The 27,596-nt window shown below is 40.7% G+C and overlaps 1 protein-coding gene across 4 annotated transcripts; it reads left to right on the forward strand.

Moving 5' to 3' along the window:
• On the forward strand, positions 1–27,596 carry CDC42EP3 (CDC42 effector protein 3). Of its 4 annotated transcripts, none has more exons than XM_040058067.1 (2): positions 1–201; positions 25,496–27,596. In XM_040058067.1, the coding sequence occupies exon 2, from the start codon at positions 25,776–25,778 to the stop codon at positions 26,535–26,537; it is 762 nt and encodes a 253-aa protein (XP_039914001.1). In that variant the 5' UTR covers positions 1–201; positions 25,496–25,775; the 3' UTR covers positions 26,538–27,596. The 4 variants fall into 4 exon arrangements, with proteins under 4 accessions (XP_039914001.1, XP_039914002.1, XP_058275686.1 ...); XM_040058068.2 differs by lacking the exon at positions 1–201 and adding an exon at positions 653–738; XM_058419703.1 differs by lacking the exon at positions 1–201 and adding an exon at positions 17,886–17,904.

Below are 27,596 nucleotides of genomic sequence, written 5' to 3' on the forward strand. Positions count from 1 at the left end.
CGCTGGGCGGGAGGAGACGCCCCTGCGCCTCGCCGGCTCTCGCAGTATTTGCCGGTTACCTGCAAACCGCAGAGCGCCGAGTGCCGAAAGCCCGAGCGCTCCTTAACAACGCGTAAATAATGGAGGACAGGCAGGATGAATGAGTGCGGCGGGCGGAGAGCGGGCTGAGCCTCACCCCCGACGGATCGGGACGCCCAGGAGGTGAGGGGCAGGAGGGTTCGGGTGAAAAAATCAGCAGCTTTAAAGCACACCTCGGAGCTGACCGTGCTCGGGGAACGGGGGAAAGGGAAGCCCACCCGAGGGCTGCACCGGGACACTACAAGGGTGTAGGGAGGGCCTCCCGGCACTGCTCCCACTCCCGCAAAATAGCTCAAAGAAAAAAAAAAAAAAAAAAAAAAAGGAAAAAAAAGGGTGGGTGGGGGGAGAACCCTTTATTGCTATTGTGGTAATGTTCCCGGCCTCCCTGCCCGCCTCCCCGGCGGCGCTCCGCGGTGCCAGGATTTCCCTGCAGCCCGCCCTCCCCGCCCGCAGCGCCGCCGGCAGCGCCGCCTCCCCGCGGCAGCCGCTCGCCGCCCGCGGCCCCGCGCCGCGCCCCCGGCACACGGGGCGCCGCCGCCCGCGCACTGACGGACGCTCGCAGGTGCCGCGCTCGCCCCGAGCCGCGGAGGGGCGGCCCCGCTGCCCGCCCGGCTCCGCACCGCCGGGAGGGAGGAGCGGCGCGGGAGCAGCGGCAGCGCCGTAAGTCGGGGTGCGGGGCTGGAGGGCCGCCACCGCCGGGCTGCGCGTCCGGGACGCGGCGCTGCCCCTCCTGAGCTGCGGGGCGGCGGCGGGGCCGCTCGGGCGGCTGGGAGGGAGGGTACGCGTCTCGGGGTAGCCAGAGAGAGGACACGTTCGGCTGCTCGGGAGGTTCGTGCCCGAGCTATCGCTTAGAACGACTCGGGGTGTTTCTACATCGCTGAAATTCCGAGCTGAAATTCCCCCCTGCATCGGTCTAAATTTCCATCCCGGTGTATTTTGGCATAGCTGATTTTATGCCTTTGCCTTGGAGGCAGAAGGCATACCCAGCCCGCACCACTCCCCGAAACAGGCTGCGCTCCTTTTTGTGCGGTGTGTCCCCCCTTCAGCCGCGCCTTCCTGCGTGGGGCTAAGAATAGCCGTGCGCTCGAGTGCGCTGCTCCCTGCCCGGCTGGGGCTGGACCGAGGGCAAGCACGGCGCTGGGGGCAAGGCAGTGCACGGTGTGATGCTGCTTGTCGAGCTAAGAGTTCGAGTCGGGAAGTCAAATTTGAGAATTTGAGTTGGGTTGCTGATGAAGAAATGCGGGCTGTAGATTAATAAGAAGGACTTGATTTATTTTCGGTTGAAATTTAAAAGAGACCAAAATAGAGGAAGCAATTAATTTAAGACTTGCGTCACTGTAGATTGTTGCTATGTTTTAAAAATAGGTAGAAGGCTTATTATGAAATGTTTAATGTAACAAATACGATCCTGATCTCTTACTTTCCTTTGAAAAATGTCTGGGGGAGGGAAGCGAGGACTCATGTGTAAACCATTAAGACCATTAAGTTACATATATGTTGTAAGGATGTAACATTGTTGAGGAAAATGCAGATGAAAAAAATCAGAAGGTTTAACGTATGAAAATCCAAAGCTGAACAATTCTTTAGATACACACTACCAGAAATCTTATAATGCATGTGCCGTGGCTCAGATGTTTAGAGGAATGACAGAGATACCAAAAAAGGCATCATGATACTCAGCGCAATTCTCGAAGCAGAATTTTCTCCTTCCCTACAGAAAAGGAAAGCACATTTCTGGAAGCAAGAAGTGACAGATGTGGCATCTCGGCAGCTGGCTAAACATAAAAGCATGAATCAGCAGGTGATTACTGCTGCAAGGATTTATTTTTAAAGTGTCTTGTACTGAAAGGCTTCAGCCTTTTTTAGCATTAGCATTAAGATTTACTTGCACTCTATGGTATGTTAAAAGTAGCCTTTCAGCAGAGAAGACAGTCAGAAAAGCAAGAGAAAACTCCTGTGTTCGAGGCACTCCTTGCTTTGAACATTTGTTTTGCATTACAGCGTGCGAAGGAGAGGAACTGAGCAGGTTCTTTGGTCGGTAGGATGGTACTGAAGGGAATGATTTTTCCTGGCCTCAGCATAAGCCACCGGTGTCTGGGAAGGAAACAATGGGACCTATCTTCTCCTTAGATTAAAGATAATCACAGTTACTGTTCTCTGGGGCAGCACTTCGTACATCCGCAGAAGTAAAAACCAGGCGGCAGAAACTACCTCTGAGGTTCTGCCTCTCTTCTGTGATTGGTAAAGGCAGCCTGAATCACCAGGAGGTGGCCTGGTTGAATTTTAGAAAGGAAAGAGATGGATATCACCTAAGAGGCAGCCCAGAGCCACTCCTTCCCTGAGGCAGCGGCAGCGTGGGTCTGCACCATCCCTGTTTGACTGCTGTGGCTAAATGTCATATTGACTTGAAAGAGGCATCTAAAACTGTTCCAAACCACTTGTATCAGCTTCACTGTAACCAACGAAAGCCGCGGTTCATGGCAGAACATGTTTTGCTCTCAGCTTTTCATAATTAGGTAGGCTGCTTTGATTTATAGTCTTCTGACCTGGATGGCTTCTTCTGGAAGAAATTCTGGTCCTCTGCCCAAGTTTTGAGAAATAGTTTGGGGAAAAAAATTGAACTGGCATTGAAAAAAATTTCTTCCTGCCATGCAGAATTTGCCGCCAGGTTCTCCTTTACTTCTTGCCAGTGGGACTGTGCGTGTCCCAGGGGCTCAGCAATGCTCTCTGGCCAGTTCTTCCTCCTCTTCCTCATCCTAGTTAACAGAATTGCTGTGGATCAGGTCACCTGATGCCTGTTTGGCCTTTCACAGTTATGTAAATCACCACAGGCTTTCACCCTCCTGCATGCAAATTTTACTTTTTGGAAACTAACAAAACCATCACCCTTTTTTTTTTTTTTTTTTTTTTTCCCGCCCCCCCCTTATGATCACGTCAGAGTAAATGTATTTTCTCGAGATCTGAACCATCTCATGGAGAACTCTCCTTCCTCCAGTGGTAAAACTGAACTAATTGGGTGGTCTGTACCTAAAAGCCACCGTATCTCCATGAGTGCAGTGCTTCCAGGGGAGGCAGTTGGCTGAAGGTGTTGTTTGTTTGTGTGATAGCAAGGTGAATTTCCCTAATAACCTGAAGTCTGAACTTACACGAGGATGTGGGAAGGATTATGTTCGGGTGTTGGGTGGAGGACTGTTTTTAAATGATTTCCTCTCACTGAGATGCAGACGGGTTGGTAGGCAGTGAGTGAAAGCAGCTCACGGCTCGGGGTGCTAAGGGATGCGTCTGGTGGGTGGAACAGTGAGAGCAGAGTCCTGGCTCTTCTGCAGAGCTCAGTACATCCTGTGTGAAGAAGGATGGCAGAATGAGGTGCAACTACTCATGAGCTCAAGCAAAGCTCATGCTGAAGCAGAGACAGACTTCTAGTGCTGTGTTAAAATAGGAAAGATTTCTGGTCGACATTCATGCAGATAAGCATTGCTCACAATATTTTACAACGTTCTGTATTTACATTCATAATTGACATTCCTAATGTTCTTGAGCAACGATGTTGATCCGGCATGGTGGCTGCTGGGAAGGTGAGTCTGATGGGAGCAGCTGGAACCGCCTGGCAAGACTAACTTCCTCATAGTTCAAGGGTTAAATCAAGACCTAGTAAAGCCTCAGGAAACACATTGCCAAGATAAAATGGGATCATTACAAGAGGACAGAATTGACCAGGGTGGCAAGATGTATTTATACCTTTCTTAGTTTCATTGATATTTGTGGAATAAATAGTCAAGTATAGAAACAAACATTTGTCTTACGGTTTTACCACTAGTCGAGTCTACAAGAGCACAGTTAGTCAATAATCTTCGTAAGGAACTGTGATTTTTCTTTTGAGAGGCTAGTGGACTGGTGAATGTATTTTACCCTTTTTTGTGCTGTGCTTTTGTTTTTTAAAGAGGAAAGATAAGCCGTTTGCAGGCCATTTACAGGCTGAGCCTACAGCCAAGTAACACTTTTAGTACCTAAAGCTCTGAGAATGTGAGAGTCGTTTTTGAATGCTCAAACCAAATTGTATCGTCATGATCTTAGTAGCTTTTAATGCAAGACCATTTTACTGAAATGTATATTTAGCACAAGTAATTTGAATTACAGTTATTCTTATCTTTGAAATTAGTGAGTGTTGCAATACTCTTAAAACTTGATGACCCAGTATCTCATGAATGCCAGAGAGCCACATTAAGCGTTTCAACCCCCTCTATGTGTGGTAAAACAACAACATACAGCTTAACTATGTAAATGTTGTGTTCATGCTGTTTTCACTTGCACGGAGTAATAGGAGAAAGCTCACCAAATCTGATACACTGCTTTGATTTCTATCATAAAGGTCAACGGGGAACATGTTAGATAAGAAATTAAATGGAGTGATACTGTGAGTTTTTTGCTGTGTCTCATGCTGAACGAGCTAAGTGAACTTTTCTGTGGTTACATGTAAACAGCAGCTGACCTTCTGTATAGATACAGGAGCTGACGACAAGCTGAGACTAGGTATAACTTGCTTAATCAGGTCTGCAATCTTGTTTAGGTGTATTTACATGGCAATTAATTTTTTTAGAATCATCTGTAAGAACTTTCTAAAAATAAATACTACTTCATATCTTTGCTTGGAAGATCTAAAATGTAGGGCTTGATGGATTTTTTTTTTCTTCCCTTTGAAATGCCAGGTGTTTCAAGTCCCTATCTCACTATTTTGCTATAGAAATATTGTATTTATCTGAGGATTTGTGTTGTGCCTTAAACAAAGAAACATGTGTTGAGTTTTCATTCCAAATGTGGGGTTTTTTGCTCTTAGAATATTAGGCACTAGCATAAAAATAGTAAATAAAAGCAAACTGTTAGTCTGAAATATTTTTTTTCTGTTAAAAAAAAATCTATACAGTATAACATTAAAGTCAAGCAAACCCAAAACCCTAAAGCCTGGCAAAAGCAAGTATCCGTAAGTTGGCAAAAGCCTGCAGAAAATGGTGATACATATATAAGTGCATTAAGGTCATGTTATTTTTCACAGCCCTATTGCCTTACGTAGTATGTGGGGTGAATTAGGTGAGACATAGCAAAAAGGGAGGATCTGTTTGAAATTCTGGGCTAAAGCTGAAGCCCCTGCTCTGTCATAGTCCTTTGGCGTGGTGCAGATGATGAAGGAACCAGACAGTGATTCCACAAATAACGTAATCATGGGATTTTCTAACTTTGTGTTCTTTGAGTTTGTAACCTTAGTGCTCTATGTACGATATTTCTAATTATGGGGTTCATAATTCTCAGTGATACCTCTGCAAGGAAGATCAAAGGTGCTTTGCTGCCACCATAGTGAGCATCCCCGAAGCCTTTCTGCAAAGAGGTTGCCAAACCATCTCCCTAGCCAGCAGAGCTCTCAGTAATCATCTTCACCAGGAGAAATCCTAATCCCTGTAAGACTGAATAATAAATCTTAATGAAGAAGGGGCTAATGGATCTTATTGCTTTGATAAATACTTTCTCTGTTTCTCCTCTTCGAGTAAAGTTCCTTAAGCTCTTTATAAGAAGGTGGTATTCTCAAACTATGTGAGTAGGTCAGTTCCTGTGTAGTAGACAGGGTTTTTTGTGTGGATGTTTTTTCTAGTTCATGAGTGATGCTTTAGTACCAAGTGATGTACAGGAACATAATGTCAGTGTTGCTGGAGACTATTGCTCATATTTATATTCTTGCACTTTTTTGTTTATTTTTCTTATATTTCGTTTATATTCTCAAGAAATATATGACAGCACTTATGGACTCTTCTCATTCAGAAAGCTTTTAAATTCTACCAAAAAAAAAATTTCAGTACTTCAGTAATTTCACACCTTAAAAATCCTTTATGATGCTGGAACAATTTTTTAAATGTTCTTTATTCTAATTCTTCCTAAATCTACCCTTTTAAATTTTATATATCAAGATATTTGGATCAGAAATAAGTTCCATACTTTATTCTTTCTTATGTATGTCTCCAGTCCTACCTAAGTAAAGCCTGAATTGTGTATGTTTACATACATCTTTTTCATGAAGGCCTATGTATTTTTTAGAAACCTTTAACTTTACTTTTTCAACTCAGTTATTATGGTTCAGTGCATATTTTGATTTAGTTAAATTCTGTTTATCCATGAGATTGGGTAAATTTGATCTGAAACGCAAGCATAGATTAATCCAAGGTGTGGTGGAGTTTTGGTGAATGTCCAAGGTGAATGTTTTGGGTTGTTTTTTCTTTCCTTTTGCTGTGCTGTAGATGCATTCCATAAATATCTTGTCCTCATTGCGACAGGATCTTGTTAAGGCACTCCTGCCACTGTTTTTAGTGAAATTCTGTAGGGGAATGGCCATCAATATCAATTTTTTGTATTTATTTTTGGATTATTTTTTTTAAATGAACTCTTTTGGGAACTAAAGCATCGTTTCAGTTTGGCTAAAATTTGTTTCAAGAGGGTGGTTAGATCAGTCTTCTCACGTTCAGATGTCAAATGATAGCCAAATCAGTTGAAACTTTATGAGGTCCGTGTCATTTGAAGCATTAATGTGACTCATTGGTCCTTTGAGAGCACCTGTTTCTGGAAACACAACGGAGAAAAACAAAAGCGTCCTTGAAACCAGAAGTTGCACACACCACAGTGAGGGTGAAGAGAAAAGAAGATGCAGGTTCTGCCTTTTGTAATTCGATGTGAAGGCCAGCCGTGCCATTTCCCCCCAGAACTGTGGTCCTTGCAAAGGCACTTTGCTTTAGCTTTTCCATGAATTGTCGCTATTCATTTGGAGGATGGTTCGTGGTGGTGTAGTCTTTGTTTCCCTTTTAAGGATACATTGCTCCTACAAATAATGTTAGGGGTTAGCCCAATTTAAGGAAGGCTTGAACAGTAGGAGAGCTATGCTGTGTGTGAAAGAGGGACAAGGAAGGAGTAGTGCCATTAATTGTCCTGCCTGTCAGATGCAGCTCGCATGTTTCTGCTCCAGATACTGTAGATTACTGCTCTTGATCAAGTTTAGGCTGGTTCTTTGCTTGCTCATGGCTACTGTAGCAGATGACCTTGGAATAATAACCATGGTTCATAAGAGGGCAAGATGTAATGCATCTGGGTGTCTCTTGTGCTTGGTTGTCTGAAAACCAGATGGGAATATAGGAGTGGAAGTATGGAGTAGCATAACCATACATAGGCTGTATATGTGGCATACAGGATTGTACTTTGCTTCAGTCCAAGCAGTTGGAGTGGAAAGGTGAAATTAGGAGGAAGGTGATGTTCACAGCAGCTATAATTCTGTTGGTATTCCTTGCCTCAAAAGACACAACAGCAGAAGAACTGTCTTCTGAGAGATTTTATTGTTGTCATTTTATGTGTGCATAATTCTTAATATACTGGATACCTGGCTTGTGGGTAGGGGTGTGATGCTGCAGTAATACATATTTGTGGTAATTCACTGCCCAGTTTGGTCATCCCGCCTAGAAGGTGAGGGTAGCATCCAGTCAGCTTGATGACAGCCTTAAATGAGAAGGGTTGCTAGTTACTGTTATCATATCTGCTTAACTTGTTTCTCATTAGTAACATGCAAAGTGATCAGTGGTACACAGAAATCCTCGAGACTGAATAGAAAATCTGCTGTTGGGAACAAAGACAGTGGACAGAGCAGACCAGTAATTTGTATGGCTGCTGCTCTGTTTTGCATGTCCCTCCCCACTTGTTTGCTATGATTTTAGTGGAAAGAGAGGCTGTATTCTTCTGGTTTTCTCTTCATGTACCTTCAGGCAGTATGAATACCTGTCCCAGCCTCTGGAGTCTTTCAGATAAGATCCCCTGAGGTCAACAGCAGAGACAACAAAGTAATCCATTTGATAGCAGTTGACTGTACAGCTCTCTTAAAAATGCATACTTCTGGTCCCAAAGAAAAAAAAAAGTTACAATAACAGGAGTCCAAGAGGTTTATAAATCTGTAGGAGTTCCTAAAGGAATTTGTGAGGACAAAAATAAAACCTGCCTCTCCAAATGGAAGTGCTGAGCAGTCGCATAATTTATGCTGTGGACAGTTTTCACATTTTTGCCTGAGAATTAATTTCACTGTTAGTTGCAGTTATTTTGCCTTGAGAGTGCAACCATGCCTCTACCTTGGCAGAGGAATATACATTGTAAATAAGGTATTTTGTGGCATAGTATAACGTTTTGATTACTGGGACATGCTCTGACAGCTGTATAGGAGGAAAGGACAGAATTGTTATCTAATGAAGCAACAACAGAGAAGGTGGAAGCTTTTTGACATTGCCTTTGGTATGAAGAGTATATCCATTCAGGTGTAAATCTTTAGATGTATCCAAGTAATCTCTGAAAATACAAATATATAATCTGCTTATAACTGAAAAATCTGCAAAGAAGTGGGCATCAATGGCCAAATGAACAATCTAAACATCCAAATTACTCGTGTTGCTAAATTCCAACCAATTTTCCTGCATCAAGCCTGCGTAAATGTCTTTGTTCCTTGCATCTGTGAAAAAACCTTAATCCCATCCGTGCATCCACTGTCCTTCATCTCCTGGTTCCACATGCCTGGTCCTTATGCAGAGGTTCTGTCACTGATCTGAATTTGGGCTGATGGTTATTCCTGCAACTGAGTTGTTTGTGGGGACAGAGCAATGAGGGCTGGTATTTTCAATAGAATGGATTGCAGAAGATTCTAGGTGTCAGACACTAAAGCTACTGAATCTTGTAAAAAATTATACACTTTAACACCTTGACATTGTCTGTCCTGGTAATTCAGAATGACAGGAAAAGACACATTCCCAGGTACAAATTTTAAGGTCAGAACTAGCTTTGAAAGTACAGAAGTGCCAGAACCTGTTAACAGTGTTGTGGATTTTGATGGTTTGTGTATCCATAGGAGCAAAGGACGTTATGGTACAGCTGGGGAGTAGAAATAGATCATTTTGTTTTATCTCATTAGAGAAACAGTTTAAAAACTTTAAAATTTTTCCACCTCCTTCTAGTCCTCTCAATAAACAAACATATACAGATGGCTGTAGAAGAGGATAGAAAATGTTGAATGGCAGTGTCAGATATTGATCAACAACTCCAAAAATAAGCCTTAAAATGGAAGCTTCCAAGACAGCTGAAGTGTAGGTGGACGTGTTAGAAAGGCATTATCTGAGAAATTGTGTGTATTCTTTCTGTAATAAAAGTGGTATCTGCAGAAATAGGAGCAGCTGTCTGTGTGTGTGTACATTTAAGATCTGTGACTGAAATGGTGCCAGATGATTTTTCAGGTACTCTGATTCAGTGTGTTCTTTCAATCCATCTGCTGAGGTAGCTGGTGGTAGTTACTGGGCTTTCCAAATTTCAAAGTTTGTAGTTTTGGGATAAATATCCTGAAAGTACAAATATGGTCCCAAAGTCAAGTTTTACAGTGGTAACAATATACTGGAGATGTCACTTGAGAAGAAGTTACAGTTATATTTTCAAATTCAAGAACCGTGTGAATTTTTTGAGTAAAAGTGAATGAAGCCACATATAATTTTTTAATTGTGCTTTTCTTCAAACGGAGTATCTGTAGTTGAACATGAATTCCATTTGGTCATGGATCTTAGATACCCCTTTTGGACAGTTGTACTTTAAAATGTTACGTTTTTTCTTGTTTGTTTTGAAGAGGCTAAGTTGCTGTGAAATGGATGCCTTTCTGTTTGCACAGTGTCAAAGGAGAAATGACTTTTAAAGCTTGCAGATCTCAGACTGTTCATGGGGATTTGACAGGACAGAATTTATTTGGTTGTCCATGCAGGATTCAAAGTAGTGTCCAACACAGAGATCTACTCAAAGAAACACAATCTGTGGACAGAAAGGCTCTAAACATTTAGTGTGGCTTTTCCAAGCTAAAAATGCTTTTCCAAATATTTAATTCTTAGGAGAAATGCCATGAATTTAGGGGAGAATACTGTTCATATCTTGAATGATAAAAGACCAGACCACTGGGAACCTGTCTTATGACAAGCTGTAGGCCTTTCCTGCATTGTTACCCAGTTTTGTGTCAGTATGACTCCTGGCTCTGCCTGAATTGTTTGAATTAGACAATAGTAATTTCTTAAAAAAAACCAACCAAACAAACAAACAAAAAAAACCCAAACACACAAACCCCAAACAAAACCAAGAAAAAAAGACAAAAAACCCCACAAAACAACAACAAAACCAAACAAACCAGAAAATTAACAAAGATTCAAATAACATAATCTGCCATAAGCCTGAGTAAACTGTTCTTGCTGTTCCAAAAAGGTATGTTTTCCCTTGTACTTGCTTTGACTAGCTTCAGTCTAGCAAACTGAAACTAAATAGTTGGATTTGATGATCTTAAAGGTCTTTTCCAACCTTAATGGTTCTATGCTTCTGTGAAATGTAAGTAATAATATCAATCCTGTGGCACTCCTGGAACTTTCTTTTGTATTATCCCCTTGGAATTGTGGCTACAGGAACTGGACATGGTGATGGCCAAATACAGAATTACTGGACCTCCCCTCTCATGCAGCAGGGAATTGCACTAGCCCATTTTGACTACAGTTAAACAGGATGAGGTTCAGCCTGGTTAAGTCTTCTGATCTCTTCTTTCTGTTTCTGAGCAGAATTATCCTTCCTTAAACTATGGCCTTTGTTATTTAGTCTATCATTTTAATCTTGAGTGCATGACTTGGGCTGCTTTTAAAACTCAAGTGGCTTGCTGGTGTTCAGGTAGCAGCTTGAGGTGGTTTAACCTGACAGGTAACTGAACACCACACAGCTGCTTGCTCACTCCTTCCCCACACAGCGGGATTTGGAGAGAATTGGGGGGGAAAAGGGTAAAATTCATAGGCTGAGATACAGACAGTTAAATGGGACAGAAAAGGAAGGGATCGTAATAAAATAAGTAGAATGTACAGAACAAGGGATGCACAGTGTTATTGCTCACCACGTGCTGACCAGAGCCCAGGCAATTCCCGAGCTGTGGCCCCTGGCCAGCTTTCTCCCTAGTTTGTGTACTGACCATGGTGCCCTATGCCCTGGCATCCCTTTGGACAGTGGGGGTCAGCTCTCCTGGCCATGTCCCCTCTCAGCTCCTCTCCAGCCTGCTCCCTGCTGGAGTGGGGTGAGAAGCTGAAAAGCCAATGGCTCTGTAAACGCCGCTTAGCAACATCTAAAACATCCGTGTGTTATCAACATTATTCTCACCCTAAATCTAAAACACAACACCATACCAGCTACCAGGATAAAAATCCTGTCTATCCCAGCTGAAAACACAGTTGATCAAGGTCACTCTGTCCCTCAATTTCATTATCTACCTGTTGATTTTTCCCCTTCTAGGTCTGATTCTAAGTCTTCCAGTGCAGGTCATCTTAGGGCAATTCTCAAACTGAAATGGATCAATTGAAAGCAAAATGTTTAAAGATCACTCACTGGTAATGCAGGCTGCAAGTCCTGCTGAGCAGAAAGCCCACACAACTCCTACTGCCCATAGAAAAAGAGCTACAATTTCTCTTTGTAACATTAGTCTGGCTTGGGAGTGGCACTGCAAATGGAGAGAAACTCCTATGAAATCAGGCGTGTTGAGCTGCTGTGTAAGAACCCATCATTGATCTATTCTGAGATCCTGTGACAGGAAAAAAGAATATTTGTGGTTTTCAGTGGATGTACTGGGCTGAAAGAAGAGCTGTATATATTGCAAGTTGTCCTTCCATTGCAGATGTACCACTTTTGTAACTTGTCTGTTTAGTAAAGCAAGAGTTTTGATTCTGATCTGGTTTGCAGTATAGCCTCTGATAATTCCACTGATTCAATTACTGTTGAAAGAGAAAAGATGTAAACTAGTGACTCAAAAAGTTATTTTTGTTGTTTTTAAAGCGCTTAGCAAAGTGGTTGACCCAGGAGCAAATGGCTATTTCTAGGTACATAGGAAATTACAGAATTTCAGTGGGAAGCTCAAGTAGAGTATTTTGGTGTCTGATACAGAATTTTTTAAAATATGTTTTATCTTCTGCAGAAGAAAGGTAACTAACTAGCAAGGGGTATTAAGGGAGTTTATTAGCCTTAATTAAGTTCTAAAATAGCACTCAATTTGTCTATTAGATAATAAGTCACTGGGAATGTAATAGGCCAAATGCAAGTCAGATTAAGGGTCTCTGGATTTTTCAGGTATTTAATTTTTTTTTTGTTTTAAAGTTGAGATTTTGTTTTAAGATGTAATGCTCTTTCAACCTGTCTTGGCACCCGGAGTGAAATTGCCTGCCTTGTTTCAGTCAGTCTGAAACACTCACTTTGGAAGGTGTGAACTCAATCAGAGCCATTAATCTGGGAACCTGGTGAATATAAAAAGTTAACTGTTCTCTTGCAAGCTGCTAATGTGTTGTATTTGGAGAGTTTTAGTTTACTGAGTAGGTGCAGATACTTTTCAATTTGCTGTTGTTTGCACCTTTTTCCTCTTCCCATGCTAAATTGTCTCTGCATTCCCATTTTTGTCCTCTCAAGTGAATGACTTACGGTGTTTCCAGAAATAGCAAAAGTTTAACATTGGTATCTGTGTACGGATTTTTGTTTAAGAGGACATATATTTAATTTGAATGATTGTAGGATGAACCCAATTTTGTGCTGTGTTCTGAGGGAACAAACAAAACAACAAAATCCCATTTACCTCAAGGATGTGGTTTAACTTAAGAAGCCTATGACTGTAGCACAGGGGTGTTGCTGAACTACTTTAAGCATTGGTCTCTGTAGCTGTTGGTGAACTATTTAATGCTTTCCTCCAGTAAGGATTTCCTTGGGCTCCAAGGAAGAAGCCCAGGTATGCTGCCCACTGCTTCTGCAGCCAGAAGGAGCATACCTCTGGTGACTCCAGGTTAGCCGGCATGTACAGAGGGAAAGAAGGAATGCCACTTGGGCAGTATCTTCCTCTTAGCAGTTACTGTACATGTCTTTTGCTGTGACTGTGTTTCAGAGCGTTTTGGTTATGGTATTTCTATTCCTTCCCAAGGGAGCTATATCCAGAGTCTGTGGAACAGGCCTTACATTAACCAATAATTTCTTCTGGTCCAGTAATGAAGCAGCAACACTGAGATGTTGATGCCCTACTTGGATGCAAGTTCCCTCTTAAATTTCTTAAGTGTACTGTCTCTGCTGTTGTGTAATTCAGGGAGTTATAGTTTGTTCCTTGCCTGTGTTTCCACAGATGCTATCTCTGTGAAAAGAACCATATGGACAAGAGAAGAGAGGCCCACGCTATGCCTTAAATAAATGCAATCCTAATGCATTGTTACAGTATTATATGTTGTGGGGGTTTTTTTGCTGGATATGGTTTGGATTTGCACTCAGTACAAGGAAATTGACCTCAGTTTCTCTTCCTATCCCTGCAGTAAGAAAATCAGGAATACCTCTCCACTTACTTAGGTAGCTTGGTTTCTGACCGTCTTTACATTGCTTTTGTTTTCTGAGCTGGTGTTGTTGTGGGTCTTTTGTTGTTGTTGTGTTTTATTCTGCTTGATTTCCCTTCCCCCCCAGCAGAAGTTTTTGTCAGCGTTTTTGTAGGTGTGAGCCCTGGACTTTGCAACATGTCATCTTTTCTTAAATTTTTGAAGGATGGTAAACCACACTAAGCAACCTAGTGCTCCTCCCATGGCTTGAATTTTGACTCCCTGGAGCTTGCAAGAACCTTTAGAAATTTGCTTTAAATAGCCTGCAGTGAAGGTAGAATTTCATCTTACCTACTTATTAGAGGATTAAGTAAATAAATATGCCCTTTACCTGGGACAGTAGGTTCCCGAATTATGTTCTTTTATTTTTCTGCCTACACACCACTGCTTTCCATACCAGTTGTATGAATTAGTACATGAAGGACTTGCAGCACGTGGTAACAGTTTGTTCTTGGTCAATACCGAAGTGCATCCATGCCCAAAGGGATTGCTGCGCCTCATTTCTGTGCTGCTAGGGTTGTATAAACAAGACAAACACAGCTTTAACAGTCCAGCAGCAAGTGTCACAATGCAATATAAAGCCTTGGTACATGTGTGTGTGCTCTGCTTCAGAGCCAGCTTCTCTCAACTTTGAAGTAATTACTGCAACCTGGATAAAGCAGGCTCAGTACACTTAGATGGTATTGGTTTAGTCAGACCTAAACGTAACTTTTGCCTTGTGCAACACTTTACTTCTCCCAGCTGTCCTCCCCCGGTACTCCGTATAATGTGAGGGGCAAAAGAGTGAGACTACTAAACGGTGAGCTGAGGCATTACTAAAAAGACAGATAGTAATTAAATTTGGGTTGAATTTGGCTATCAGACACCTGGTATAGGTCTCCTCAGTATCCTGAGGGTGGAATGCTATTGCTGATCAGTCTTAAATCTATGGACAATGGTTTTGACAATGGATTATGTATTTAAAGGTCAGCTTCAGAATCTCTCTCCCCTTTGATCTCCCTTGTTGGAACACAGTAACTGGTGCTGAGGAGCATGTTTAGCAGTTGCTTGGCATTTCTAAAGGAGTGAAAGAGACCTGCAAATGTAGGCTCCTACCTCCGCTCCTGAGGTAGGAGGTAGGGAAAGGAGTTGTCTCAATGACTTGGTGATTTTACAGATCTTTTCCAACCAGAGTGAATCTGTGGTTCTCTCTGTCCTGTGAGGGCTGCAGAGGGGTGCAGCTCGGTGTTGGCTTCTGTTACCTAATGTCTAGTCTAGTTTCTGTTGAAATACCTGATTCATTTTGGGTTTTTTATTAATGTGAGTTCTGGACCAAATTAAATGTGAACGAGGTCCCAACAAGGATCCGAAATCTGTTTTCTGTTGAAGAAATCTTTGTACAAATGAACAGCAATTTGCACTCATTAAGCGCACGCTTCACTCGGGATGCTCAACAGGAACACTGAGACAGAAATTGGCTCATGCAGTGCTTATCTTATAAGGCTGGGAGACACCTAAGCCCAATTCGTGCTTTGGCCCATTTGTTTGTTCTTTTACAGCCTTTTTGGGGTGGTAGTAGCTGCTTTACAGCAGTCTGAGTTTGATGTGATCCTCTCTTAAAGGTGCTGGTACACTTGCGTTTCTTTAGATACTAACTAGCAACTAGACATTCCCCTCCCTCTCTCTAGGCATCCTTCCAAGGATTTACAGTGTTTTAAAGGTGTGTGAGAGGGTTTGTTTGGGTAAGAGAACTCATCATAAAAGTCGCAACTTGTTTCTCGCAACAAAGGTAAGTTGTTTTGGTTGGTGTTACGCCACTGTGTTTGTCAGTGTCGATTTATGTCAGGCTTGAAATAGGATGCTCTGCAATGAGTTTGTTTTCTGGTAGTTTGTAATCCTTTCAGGCCAGCTAACATTAACGAGCGGCAGCGTTGCTGTGGCTTGCTTTCTTTTGATCATGCACAGCCCTAGTCAGGAAATGGGTGAGGAGCGTGAGTCATGATTACATTACCCTAATGTGACTGCCCACTAAAAGTTTTCTTTTTGCCGCCAATAGGCCTTCCCTTGACACTGCTTCTGAAAACAAAACGTCCATTTTGGAGCACTTTGAAATATTGACCTTTGAACAGAGAGATTTATGTTGTCTTGCAGTCTCGAGGCAAAGCTCTGAGCAGGAACCCCTACAGAGAGTAGAGAGAAAACGAATGTCTGCAGAATGCTTTTCCAGAAGTCCTCAAAGACAGGACTTGACTTGCAGTACGCTGGGTCTGCTTGGGTTCACTGTATACAGCATGCTTCCCTGACCCATTTTCTTATTCTCTCGTGTTGCCTGCACATGCAAGCTCAAAGTCCGGTCTTACACAAGAGCTGTCATCTCATTCACCATTTGGCTTAACCTTTGTCTTAGATCTGTACGTATTTTTTGAAATATGTCTACAATAATGGGAAGATAGGTGCTGAGTGCTGGCTGATGTAAACCCTGAGTGTTGAGAAGGTGGCTTTAGTGGGATTTGAGACAATAATATTTTGGACAGTTTAGTTAAATATGTGGGATTTAGAGTTTGAAAGAAATATCAGCTGCTAATCAGTAAACTAGCTTTAGCACCGAATTGCCACTGTGCACTCTGAATACCTCTGTACACCTCTGTACAAGTGCTGAGTATACTGACTTCTTTCAAATTGAATTCAGTAACTCTGCCAGGTTTTAAGAGCAGTATGTGAAGTATGACTATTGGCACAAAGAGTGAATGCACCCTGATACTACTTGATATATTCCAGAAAACAGGAAGTCTGATCAGTTGAGTACAAGTGACTCAAGCTGTCAAAACCAAATGTCTCAGGAGGAAGTGGGGATCCCTGCACTGCTGTCCACCGTGGTGCATCCCTGGCATCTGGGGCATGTTGCAGGTGTCACTGACATGCTGCAGGGCAGCACCAGAATATGACATGTCTTCCAGTTGTCACTAACTCTTCAAAATTCTTACCTCTGCTCAAAGATGCCTTCAAATAGTGGGGTTGTTTTGTTAAAAGTAGAGTATAAACTCATGGTGAGGATGTAATTTCTGATTTTTCCCTTTTGTTTCTTATAAGGATGATAAATCAGTTACTTTAGCTGTACTAACAATATACTTGAAAGTGAACATAGATAACAAAAATTTTAAAGCCCTATTCACTCTGTGATTTCAGCCCCATTCCTTAAAGAGGGCATGAGTTGGACCAAAGAGTAATTTAGTGAGGATTTTTTTAGTCTATTGAAGCATTTGCTTTCTTCCATCTACCCCAATGCCATCAACTTTGATCTCATCTTGATGACCATTCAGTTCTGAAGGAGACAGAACTGTGACAGAGCAGAAGATTCATCCTTCTTCTATGTAATAAAAAAAAATTAGTCCTATGTGACTTTAGATTTTTCTGTATCTTCATATCTCTACCTCATTGTTAGTCTTTGCATATAGAGAGCTCTCTGGCTTTCAAGTTTGTTTTAAAACTAGTCTATCAGCTGCTTAAAGATGGTCAATACTTATTTAAAGTGAAACATTCTGAAAACTGAATAATAGAACTGGTGATGGTGATATGCCTATGTCCCTTGTGTGTTTCAAGGAGCTGATAAGGAGTATTTGACTTAAAGATGAAGCATATTTGAGAATTGGAGGTCAGGAGTTCAGGGTAGGGTTTTGTGGGTTTGGTGGTTGGGTTTTTTTTTTTATTGAAACGTTGCAGGATCACTGTATTTTAGATTGCCTTTTGTCAGTAGCTAGCTGTTATGGAAATTTTAAATTAAGGGTCTTTTCCAAAAATAGTATGAATATATTAAATATAGTCAGAAAAACTTAATTTCAGTATGACAGCAGTCTAGGGAACTCTAAGACAGAAACAAGTAGAGCTACAAAGCCATTTTTGCATCGGAGTGCGTAAAGTCTGGCTGATTCCATGGACATTTTTCCTTGCAGAAGAGATGGTTAGGGATTTCCCAGCCCTTCTGCCACAACTCCTTGCTTTCCAAGACTGATGTCCCAGGACAACTTAGCTATTGAAAGGACTTCTCACAGCATACAGTAGCAGTCTCACTCCAAGCTTTGCGATTTTACACCCCTTTCTGGTTAGTTTTCACCTTGTGTGCTGAACTGGCCTGTAAGGGGTCAAGTGCATGCTCACAGTAGGGGAGAAGGAGAGAATGCCTTTCTGACAGCAAGTTATATTGGGCTTGAACTCTCTTGAAGCACTGCCATCGGGCAGCTGCAGCTGTTGCTAAGCCTGTCCTGTAAACTGAGTCAGTGGAGAGAGCTGCGGCTGTGAGCAGTTTGAAGTGTTGACTTGTAGGTCGGTCTGGCTGCGAAGGGTACAAGGAACTGTGGTGCAGAACCAGGAACCAGCAATGAGGAGTGAGGAATCCGAGGTGGGAACGTCTTAAACCGGCTTTGAGGGCAGAGTTGGGCTGAGGAACTACATCCTCTGTTGTCAAAAGAGAAAGCCACCTATGCTAACCTGCTCAGAATCACTAAGGGTGTGAATTCATAATCCACTTAAACTGATCTGAGTGCTGGCTGACGTCGCAAGGGGCAGTTGAGATTTCAGCCAGAGCAGTTTGCCAGGCTTTTAGGTGGCTGCTTGGCTCAGGTTGTAGGGGTTCTTTTTTTGTCCCATTTCGTGTTTTCCCTGTGGCGAAAGACAACTGATGGACAAGGTTTTAAGCCTGACCATCTTGTGGCTTATGGGTGTGTGGTTCCCAACTATTTGCTCATCTGGTGTGGGACTTTGTAGGAGATGTGTGAGTGTGCTTCAGTCTGCAGTCTGTTTGACGTAGCATGACCTCACCGTGGCTGGCTGCATTAGTTAACGTGCTGTGCTGCACCTTGTACTGACATGCACCTCTGCCCAAATCTGCGTGGGCTTGCGCTCACTCAGTTTTTGGAAGCTGATGAACTATATGGTGTTAAATCTGTATATATGAATGTACCAGCCAACAAAGCGAAGGAGAAGGTAGTGAAGAGGGACTTGTTTCAGTGAGGCTGAACAACAGAATACAGTGAGCTCATTAAATCCCTGTCTCTGGAAAAGACGAGAAAAGAAAGGAAGGTTTTTATTGTTCTAGAAAAGATGCTAACTTTTCAAAGCTGAAAGCAAGCTGTGATTCAAAGCTGTTGAAAGGTAAAAAAAAAAATGCTTGATAAAAAAGAGTGAATTATTTAAGATATTCTAAGGAGCGGTCATAAGCACAGTTGTAAAAACACACCATGCAAGGCATTTAATTTCATATTGCATCACAACCAGATTTTTGAAACGTTAGTCCTCTGCAGTGTTAACAAAGCTGTAGTAAAAACATTAAGAATCTCAGAGTAAATATCAAAATATCAAAAATAAATCAGCATCAAAAAATATTTCTACTGATACAATGCAGAGATCTATTTACGCAATATGGGTTGCATAGTATTTTCATGAGCATCTTGAAAATAAGTACAAAATTGTGTAGTACAAATTTGCAGGTGATGAATATTGGTGAGGAGGTATGTTGACGAGGGAGATGGAGAAAGCTCGACTGATTTATTGATTCACAGCTTGAGCACATTGAAATAAAATGTTTCTTTCTGAAGTATGGCATTGCTTTTTATCCTATAGAATATAAATCAATTTGTTTGCTGGAGAATGATAATTTGGAAAGCTTTTTAGCTTTCCTCCCCCAAGGAAAGGAGTAGAGTCTTACTGGACAAACAGTGTAATATGAGCACTGCCACTGGCTGTGCTGCCAAAATTTGTTGATTAAATGAATATATTTGTATATTGATTCTAAAAAAATAAAATGGAGATGCCCACTCTCAGCCACTAAAAGGCAGAATAACAAATTCTGCTTTTTCCAGTGTAGTTTATTCTGCTTGGAGAACTTGTTTTTGTTATACCAGCACAAGAATTCTTAAATGGTTTGTAATATAATTCTACCCTGTAAATACAGGAAAATTCCTGTTGTAAGAGGGTGAGAATAAGAGCAGAAATATGATCTCGTTTATAAACAAGGCAGTGATGATGGGAAGAAAGAAGTTATTTTTATCTTTATATATGCTGTTAGGGAGAATTATATTGAAATATTCTCACTAATTCTGATCTACTTGGAAAAGGATGTGGAAAAATTGGAGGTGGTTCAAAAGAGAGAGAGAAAGAGACACTAGAAGGCTTAAAATTATTCCCCCACTATCACCACATAAGGAATTCCCCCTGTTCACTTTGATCAAAAAGAATGACTGAGAAACAACTTGGTTAGTGTTCAAGTGCCTTAACAAGGATGAAGGTTTCTGGTTGATAAAAGGGTACTTGTATTCTCAGACTGATAAAGAACAAAATAATTATTGGAGACTGAGGCAAATTGCTCTAATTAGACCTTTTTTTTTTTTTCCTTTGGTTTTTTCCCTCCAAATCACGTTTGCTCTCCTTTGTTTCTTTTTCTTACAAGCTAAAATAAAACCTCATAAATAGATTAATTATTACATTCATTTCCAAATAATATGTATGTACTTTAATGATTTAAAATAAGTTGAAAATGTTCCCTGGTTTGGTTAACATGGTTTACATGAGGTTGACCCATTTGAAAGAGTGTTAAGCAGAGTGACAAGACTTAAAGGAGTCAACAATTAAAAATCAAGAGCTTGTTTTTTCTTTGTTTGTGAACCCAGGTTTTGGGGGGGCGTGGGGGGAGGGAACAGGAGGGTGCTGGAGAAATGGAAGATACCTGGAGAGAAAGACACTGCATGCAGCCTGTCCCTGTCTGTGCTTACACTTAGTGGCAGTTAACCCTTCTTCAAGTGGACAGCTCACAGCTGGTGTACTGTTTGTCCTTGATTTATGTGGAAAAAAGTGTTGTAAAGTGAGGGAAGTCAAAATACATTCTTACGTGGGGTTTTTTTGCCTTTTTATTTCTCCACAGCTAGAATAGATGAAATAATTTATTGTATTAATCAGGACTCAGATTGGAACAGGGAACACTTTAGGTGCATATTCTCTGATGACTGATCTCTGTAAAGTAAATTAATGGATGTAGTCTATGTGTATAGGGAATTTTAAGAGAAGGTGGACAAGCGCTTTCACAGCTAGCATGTGGCATTTCTGTCTTTTCAGAGCAATGTAGAAATGAATCAACTGCACCATAGGGTCCAGGTCTTCTCTCAACCTGTGTTTTTTTAGGTGTGGGAATGATTTGGGATTTTGGGTTTTTTCCTTCATTTTCTAAATAGTTTATGTGACAGCACAATTAAAAAGGTAAGATTTCATCCAGGAGAGTCAGTTGAGTGCAGTTGAGAAAATTAGTTGAACTGAAGTGTGTTTAGCCTGATTGTTTTTATAAAGTAATTAAATCTGTAACTTTAATCAGGAAGGTGCCAATTCTTTGATGAAAGGAGAAACAAAGGAGACAAGAACTTCTAAGCTGATCAAGGAAAGTTGACTTTATACAGATGAATTCAAAGGCTGTGCCTCTTACAAACAGTGTAAATTTAGATAAACAGTCTGGAGGGAGAAGTGTGATGTGGTTTCATCACAGGGAGAACCTGATGTGGTTTAAGCTACTTAGACGGTGGTAGCTTTATAAATGGAGAGCTGGTGGCTTGGTCTAGAAGTGGACAGACTTGTGGCCTCTTGTCTTCAGAGCCTGGTGGTTGATAAGGACACCTGAGTCCCCAGAAACACGAGAGGTAAGCCCTGTGATGCATTCATCATCTGATGCTTTTCGTGTACCTGAGGACTTGGTTAACTGGGAGTGTGTTTTACTAGCATGCAGGAATTGTGACTGCATGACTTCAGGTCCCTGTTATAAAACCGGTAAAATGTGTTTTACACTTGATGCTGTTTCAGACATAGTGAAAGTAACAGCATTACCCAGGATGTTCTTAACAGTTTGTTTGTACTGCTGAAAGCTACTCATAGCTGAAACCTAAAATGAAGCCCTAAAGTCTAATTCTTCTATGCTTGCAGATACTTCATCATGTAGAAAAGTTGAAGCTGCTTGTTGTGTCGCTTGTGTCTGACTTTTGCGATGTTACTGTGTTTTCATTTGGATATTTAGATAATGTACAGACTCAGTTTTCTCTTACTGCCTTGCTCCACAAGATAATTAAATTGCGGTTTAAATTATGCCTTGGAAAGGCCTTTATCTGAGTTTCATGTGCTTATAGTCAGCGATGGATGTGTAAGGCAGAGCCTTTGCAAGAGGTTGCCCTGTAGAAAGCCCATAGGCTTCCCAGCACACACAGTTGCTTCTGGCTCTGCTCTGTGGAAATGTGGTTTTCTTTCTATAATTTCTTTGCTAAAGGATCTAGGTCTCTTGGGATATGTGCACAAATAAAAGTTTGCACCCTGACCCTTATTTGTCTCTGGCTTTGCAAGCTTAGCTCTTGAGATATTTGCCGATAGGCTGTCCTGTTAAAATGAACCGTGGAATAAGCTAAGGCATCCATGGAAAACTTTGAGCTGTGTGGAAGGTGATGATTGCTGAGTGGACAGAAGGTGGATTGAGAAGCACCTCTAAAAATATTAGTCTTTGTTACCAAGGAAAATACTTATATGAGAGTGTGAAGTGATAGGAATGAAAATGAGCAAGTGCTACAGCCAAACTAAAGCTTTAATTTTCACTGGACTGAAATTCCTCTGGTTTGGCTCATGCTTGGATCTCGTTAGGAGAGGGGATATCTTTTCAACTGGAATGAAAACCCTTTCATGTTGTTTTTCTCTTAAATTAAGGTCTTCCACTGTAGGCTGGCAGTCCGGGATTGCAGACTTCTGGTTTTCTGGTAATTTCTCATTCAGCTTTCCCATTTAGCTATACAGTCACTTAGTTACTGAGCTGAACTTAGTCAAAACAGGAGAATCTTTTAGCAGTAAGATCAGAAAAAGGTCTCATTTAAGACAAGGTGAAATTTATTTTGTAATCTGACATCAAGATTGCAGTGTGTTGTGTCCTTTCTCTTAGCCCACGTGCCCTTGAGACTCCATTAAATCTTGTTGAGTGCAGGAGAGTGTGTTAAGATTCTGGTGAAAATTTTGTGGACTATTTCTTTTTGTCTTCTAGGATTTGAGCTGGAGGCTTAGTCTTGTTAGGTTTTTCTTCATTTGCCAAAGTTTGATTTATGTCTTTTTTTTCTTACTAAAATAACTATTGTGTGTGTGTGTGTGTTTATATATGCTATATGTTAAATATTGATATGGGTTCTTCCTTATTTAATTATAAATGAAGTGTGAATAAAAATAATATTTTAGGCTTAGTGAATATTTCCATATTTATTTGTTTGAAATAGCTTAAAATCTGCACTGCTTTGAGCAGTAATTGACAAAGAGGATAGGTATGCAGAAACAAAATACAGTTGCTCTGAATCTAGTTATGTTGTATATGGAAGGCCTCTCCATTGAGAAGGGAGCCCTTTTCTTTTAAATAAAATGTGTAATTTGCAGATTTCCAATACTGTGGGTACTGAAATCTGCAGTAAGAATAGCCCTTGTTTTCAGCAGAGAAAATGGTGCTTGCACTAAGCATGTAATTGTGAAATTTCTTCTCTTCAAATGTAAAACCTCTTGCACTGCCAAATGGAAGGCAAGGCCTTTACAATTAAAGGGACTCTGTATAGAGAGGGTTTATAATTCTTGATAGTGGAGTCTCTTGCAGCATCCTCTCAGGTAGTGTGGTTTTACACTGCCCCTTACTGGGGCTCTCTCATAGTGCAAGAACTAAAGGAGACCTAGATGTCCAAAAGTTTGTGTTGCTTTCAGAGTTTTTGTAATTTTTTCCCCCTGAGCTATGAGCTAAATAAAATACAGTGCTTTTCTTGTGTGTCAAAATGGCCTATTTATACTAAAAGTTATTTTACATTTTCTTTTATTTTTTTTTTTTCCCCTGATGTTCAGATGCTTCATTGTGTCCTCCCTGTGGAGTTTAGTGATAGTGGGTTTTGGTACAGATCCTAAGTGGTGTCAGCCATGAAAGCTTTGAATGAACTACCATTTGTCTTTCATTTTTAAACTAGAGACCAGCAGGCATGACTTTGGACCACATTGTCATTGCATTGTCATTCATTCAAATTAAAAGACCTGAAAGAATGAGAAATTAAAATCAAGGACAATTTGGCAGGTTATTTTTAGGAAGTGAGATAAAGCTGAGGAGTCCACTAGAGAAATATAAAACAACCTGGCCATTCGTCTTTGTTTAATAATAGTCTTCTCTGTAGAGTTGAGGACATTTTGTTTAGTTAAATGGGTTGCTTGGGTGGAATGATAAATGAGGGGGGAACAATGCAGTCGATTTTAGATGTGCAAGGTTGATTTGACTAATCAGTTCCCATTGCAGGTGGCACATGTAGAGGTCTTATTTAGGAGTTACTTTTGTATCTTGCAGTACTGTCATGGAGTAATGTGAATCTCCTACTATGTTGTGGATCCTAATGAATTACCATGTTGCTGTGTAGAAGGAAGCTTTGAAGTGCTTTTAATTGATGTGATCAATTGTGTTTTCAAAATTGATCGTAAAAGTATAAAATGCCCTCACAAATTATTTAACTTATTTTGTATTTCAACTTTAATCTGCTTACATCTGACATATTTTGCAGGAAGTCGGGGGTGGGGGTGCGGGGCTCTCTCACATTATCCAAGTGCAGTAGTTACCTGGCGGGAATCAAAAGCACTGACCTGGCTAGAGTCCCAGCTCCCTTGTGATGCACAGTTAAGTACCCACTGTAGGAACTAATTACGGCAGTTAAAGGATTTGTTAAAATGCTTAAATGCTTCTTGACAACCTGGGTGTGTAGCTGAGTTTTAAATCGGGTGATTCATTCGTACTGGGCTTGATTTGGTGAAGGAGCAACCCTGCCAGGGCATGTGTAAAAGGCAGCAAAAGCAGCTCTTGCCACAGCTAGCTTCCCTCCTCTTATGGTGTAGAACTGTGTAAAAGCTGTAATCTCCTTTGCACAGTGAGGGTGGTGATGGACAAAGGGCGACGGATTTGTAGCTGAGTATTCTGATGAGAAGGGGTGATCTGTGGTGCATGGACTTAATACAAGAATGTATAAAAATGCGTGGAGAAAAAATGCACTTATTCTGAGTGTCCAAGTGTTAGGAACTGGCATTATAAGGAAGAAATATACCATTAAAGCATTAAAAAAGAGTGTTTTTCAATAGCTTGTTGACTTAATAGCCTGTTAGCCCTTGTTAGTTCTATCAGGGCTTTCAAAGGCCACATTCTAGTAGGACAGCACAGTTTGCAAAGACTGTTATAATTGGTTGCACAGAGCAGCTCTAAATCTCTGTGGCCTCGTGGTCTGCATAATACATGAGCTAGTCTGTAACTAATTGCTTTGAAGAATTCACGTAGTCAAAAGAGTTTAGTCACAAGAATCAGTCTCCTCTAAAGCATGTGCGTTTGGACATTCCTAACAAATTGTAAACACCTGGACCAGCTCTTTTTTCTAGTTCCTAAAACTATCTGTTTAAATGGGCACAATTAGTGGAAACGTTGTTGGTTACAGTTTGTGAGTGTTCCAGCACTAATTGGAAGTATCTGAATACTAATCTGATTATCCAGTTATCGAAATCAAGGAGTAGACTCCATATCCAAAATGGTTTTTTGAATGACTCTGTCAGTCTTCCTGGATCTACCAAAAACTTAATGTTGTTGTTTGTTATAAATGTGTTTCTGCATGTGCTCTTAAAGGTCAGCATTTTGAATGCCACAATAAGGAGAAGAAAGTTTGAGATAATGATATTTATCAAATGAATTGTGCTCAGCAACTGTGTCTAAAAAAGTCTGACTTCAAAAAAAACTATGGAGTCAGGGAAAGGTTAGCTAGCCCTTGTTAATCTGAACTCTTTTATCCTGCCTAATGAAGGGAAGCAACATAAAGCTAATCTGCAGGCTGGAACTGTCAGTACCATTACTAATTTTGGGGTTTTGTAAAAACAAGACTGAATGAATGATGAAATAATAATAAATTAATAGTAACCTGATTTTGTATCCCATGCAGGTTTTCTCAAGTTGAAGACGTAGCAGGGCATTTGGTTGGTACCTGACCCCAAAACTTGTGCTCTACCTTTGCGAAGAGCTGATGAGGAAGACATTTACCTTCACATACTCCACAGTTCTCTGTATCAGAAGAATAAGGCTTTGTGTTCAAGAGTGGTTCAAGATGACGATGTAACATTGCTAACACTGAAGGTCTCCTGAGAAGAACTGGTTTTTAAGAGGCTTCTCCTTCCCTCACCTTTTTTTTTTTTTAACTGCTTCTCTCAGAAGCTACAAACAAGATGCCAGCCAAGACACCCATCTACTTGAAAGCTGCTAACAATAAGAAGGGGAAGAAATTCAAACTAAGGGATATCTTATCTCCTGATATGATCAGTCCTCCACTTGGAGATTTTCGTCACACCATACACATTGGAAAAGAGGGACAGCATGATGTTTTCGGAGACATATCATTTTTGCAGGGCAACTATGAGCTATTGCCTGGAAACGAGGGTGAAACCAGAGTTAGCCAGTCTGGTATCCACAATGAATTCTTAAGGGCAAACAGCACTTCTGAATCCATGTTTACAGAAACTCCATCACCAGTGCTCAAAAATGCCATTTCCCTTCCTGCCATTGGGGGTTCTCAAGCCCTTACATTGCCTTTATTGTCACCAGTGACATTTAATTCAAAACAAGAATCCATCAGGTCATCCAGAAATCCTAGGCTTAGCTGTGAGCCAGTAATAGAAGAAAAACTGCAGGAGAAAGGTAAAGAGATGGAGGATGAAGAAACATACAAAGATGACGTATGGGAGCAAAATGGTTCTTCTTCACATTTTACTAATGGTAGCGACAGTCACTCATCCAGCTTTTCTGAACGATGCACTGATTGGCAAACTGTTGATTTACTGGATGACGGTCGGCTTTCATGTGAACTAACCAAGACAAAGTCAGAAGAAACCCTTTCAGATCTTGCAGGCTCTCTTCTCTCATTACAACTTGACTTGGGGCCCTCACTTTTGGATGAAGTCCTCAATGTAATGGACAAGAATAAATCGTAGAACTGGTACTCCCTTGCTTCTTTATAAGTGATTCACTTAAACAAAAACCAGAGCTCAAAAGCAGATGCTTAAAAATCAGCTGTATTTGCAGTTGTATTATGAGTTTTCTAAAAAATATTCTTAAAATACTATTTTTTTACCAATTGTTTTTCATGGTTTTTATTACACTAAATTCTCATATCAGGAAGGTAAATTTTAATAATCAGTTTCAGCAGATATAAAATGTTTTTAAGTACCAGTATTAATGATCAGAAACTTAAGAAACAGCAGTTGAAGATGATACTGATTGTGACATTTGGTTAGTTCACTTCTACGGGCTTCTGAATATGTGAGAATCTCTTAATGTCAGAAAGGAGACTGATACTAATTATTCACTTTTATAAATTATTACAATATCACTTCACCTGTAGGCCTCTTTCTACAACCTTGTGTTTGAGGGTTTTATAGTGTTTTCTTTCATTTTCCATAGTACCATTTCTGTTCTAAATTCACCACAACTACTTTCTTGGTCTTATACTACCGTTCTGAATTCAGATGTGAACAGTTTGAAGGCTTTTTCAGCTTGAACACCTGGTCCAGAGTCTCAGCTGCTTTAAATGAGTATGCACAAATTTACGCAAGCTGAGGCTTGGGCCTGACATTGTATATGAAATGTTATGTTGTAAACAGGTGACACATGCAAGATATTATGGTTAAATTATTTTAAAAGTTGAAATATATTTTCTGTGTGCATATTGGCTTTTTACTGCAGAGCCTACACATACAGTATCTCATCAAAATAGTTGCTTGGCATTATTGGTGCTCTTCTGAAAATTGTATATTTGTGTGTTTGAAGAGAAACATGTATTAATAGTCCTTGCTTTTTTCTTCATTTATTTCCACAACGTGCTTAAACTTGCAACTGATTATTTTACTCTTTGAAGAAGGCACTGGTTATTCACAATGCTAGTGATGTGTGCAGCAACAGCCAATGTTTGCGAAATGTGGATCTTTCAATACAGTACCTACATGGATTGCATAAATACCTTGTGCAATACAATAAAAAACCCTTTAAAATTG

This window comes from Hirundo rustica, chromosome 3 (genome assembly GCF_015227805.2).
Source record: "Hirundo rustica isolate bHirRus1 chromosome 3, bHirRus1.pri.v3, whole genome shotgun sequence".
NCBI lineage: Eukaryota > Metazoa > Chordata > Aves > Passeriformes > Hirundinidae > Hirundo > Hirundo rustica.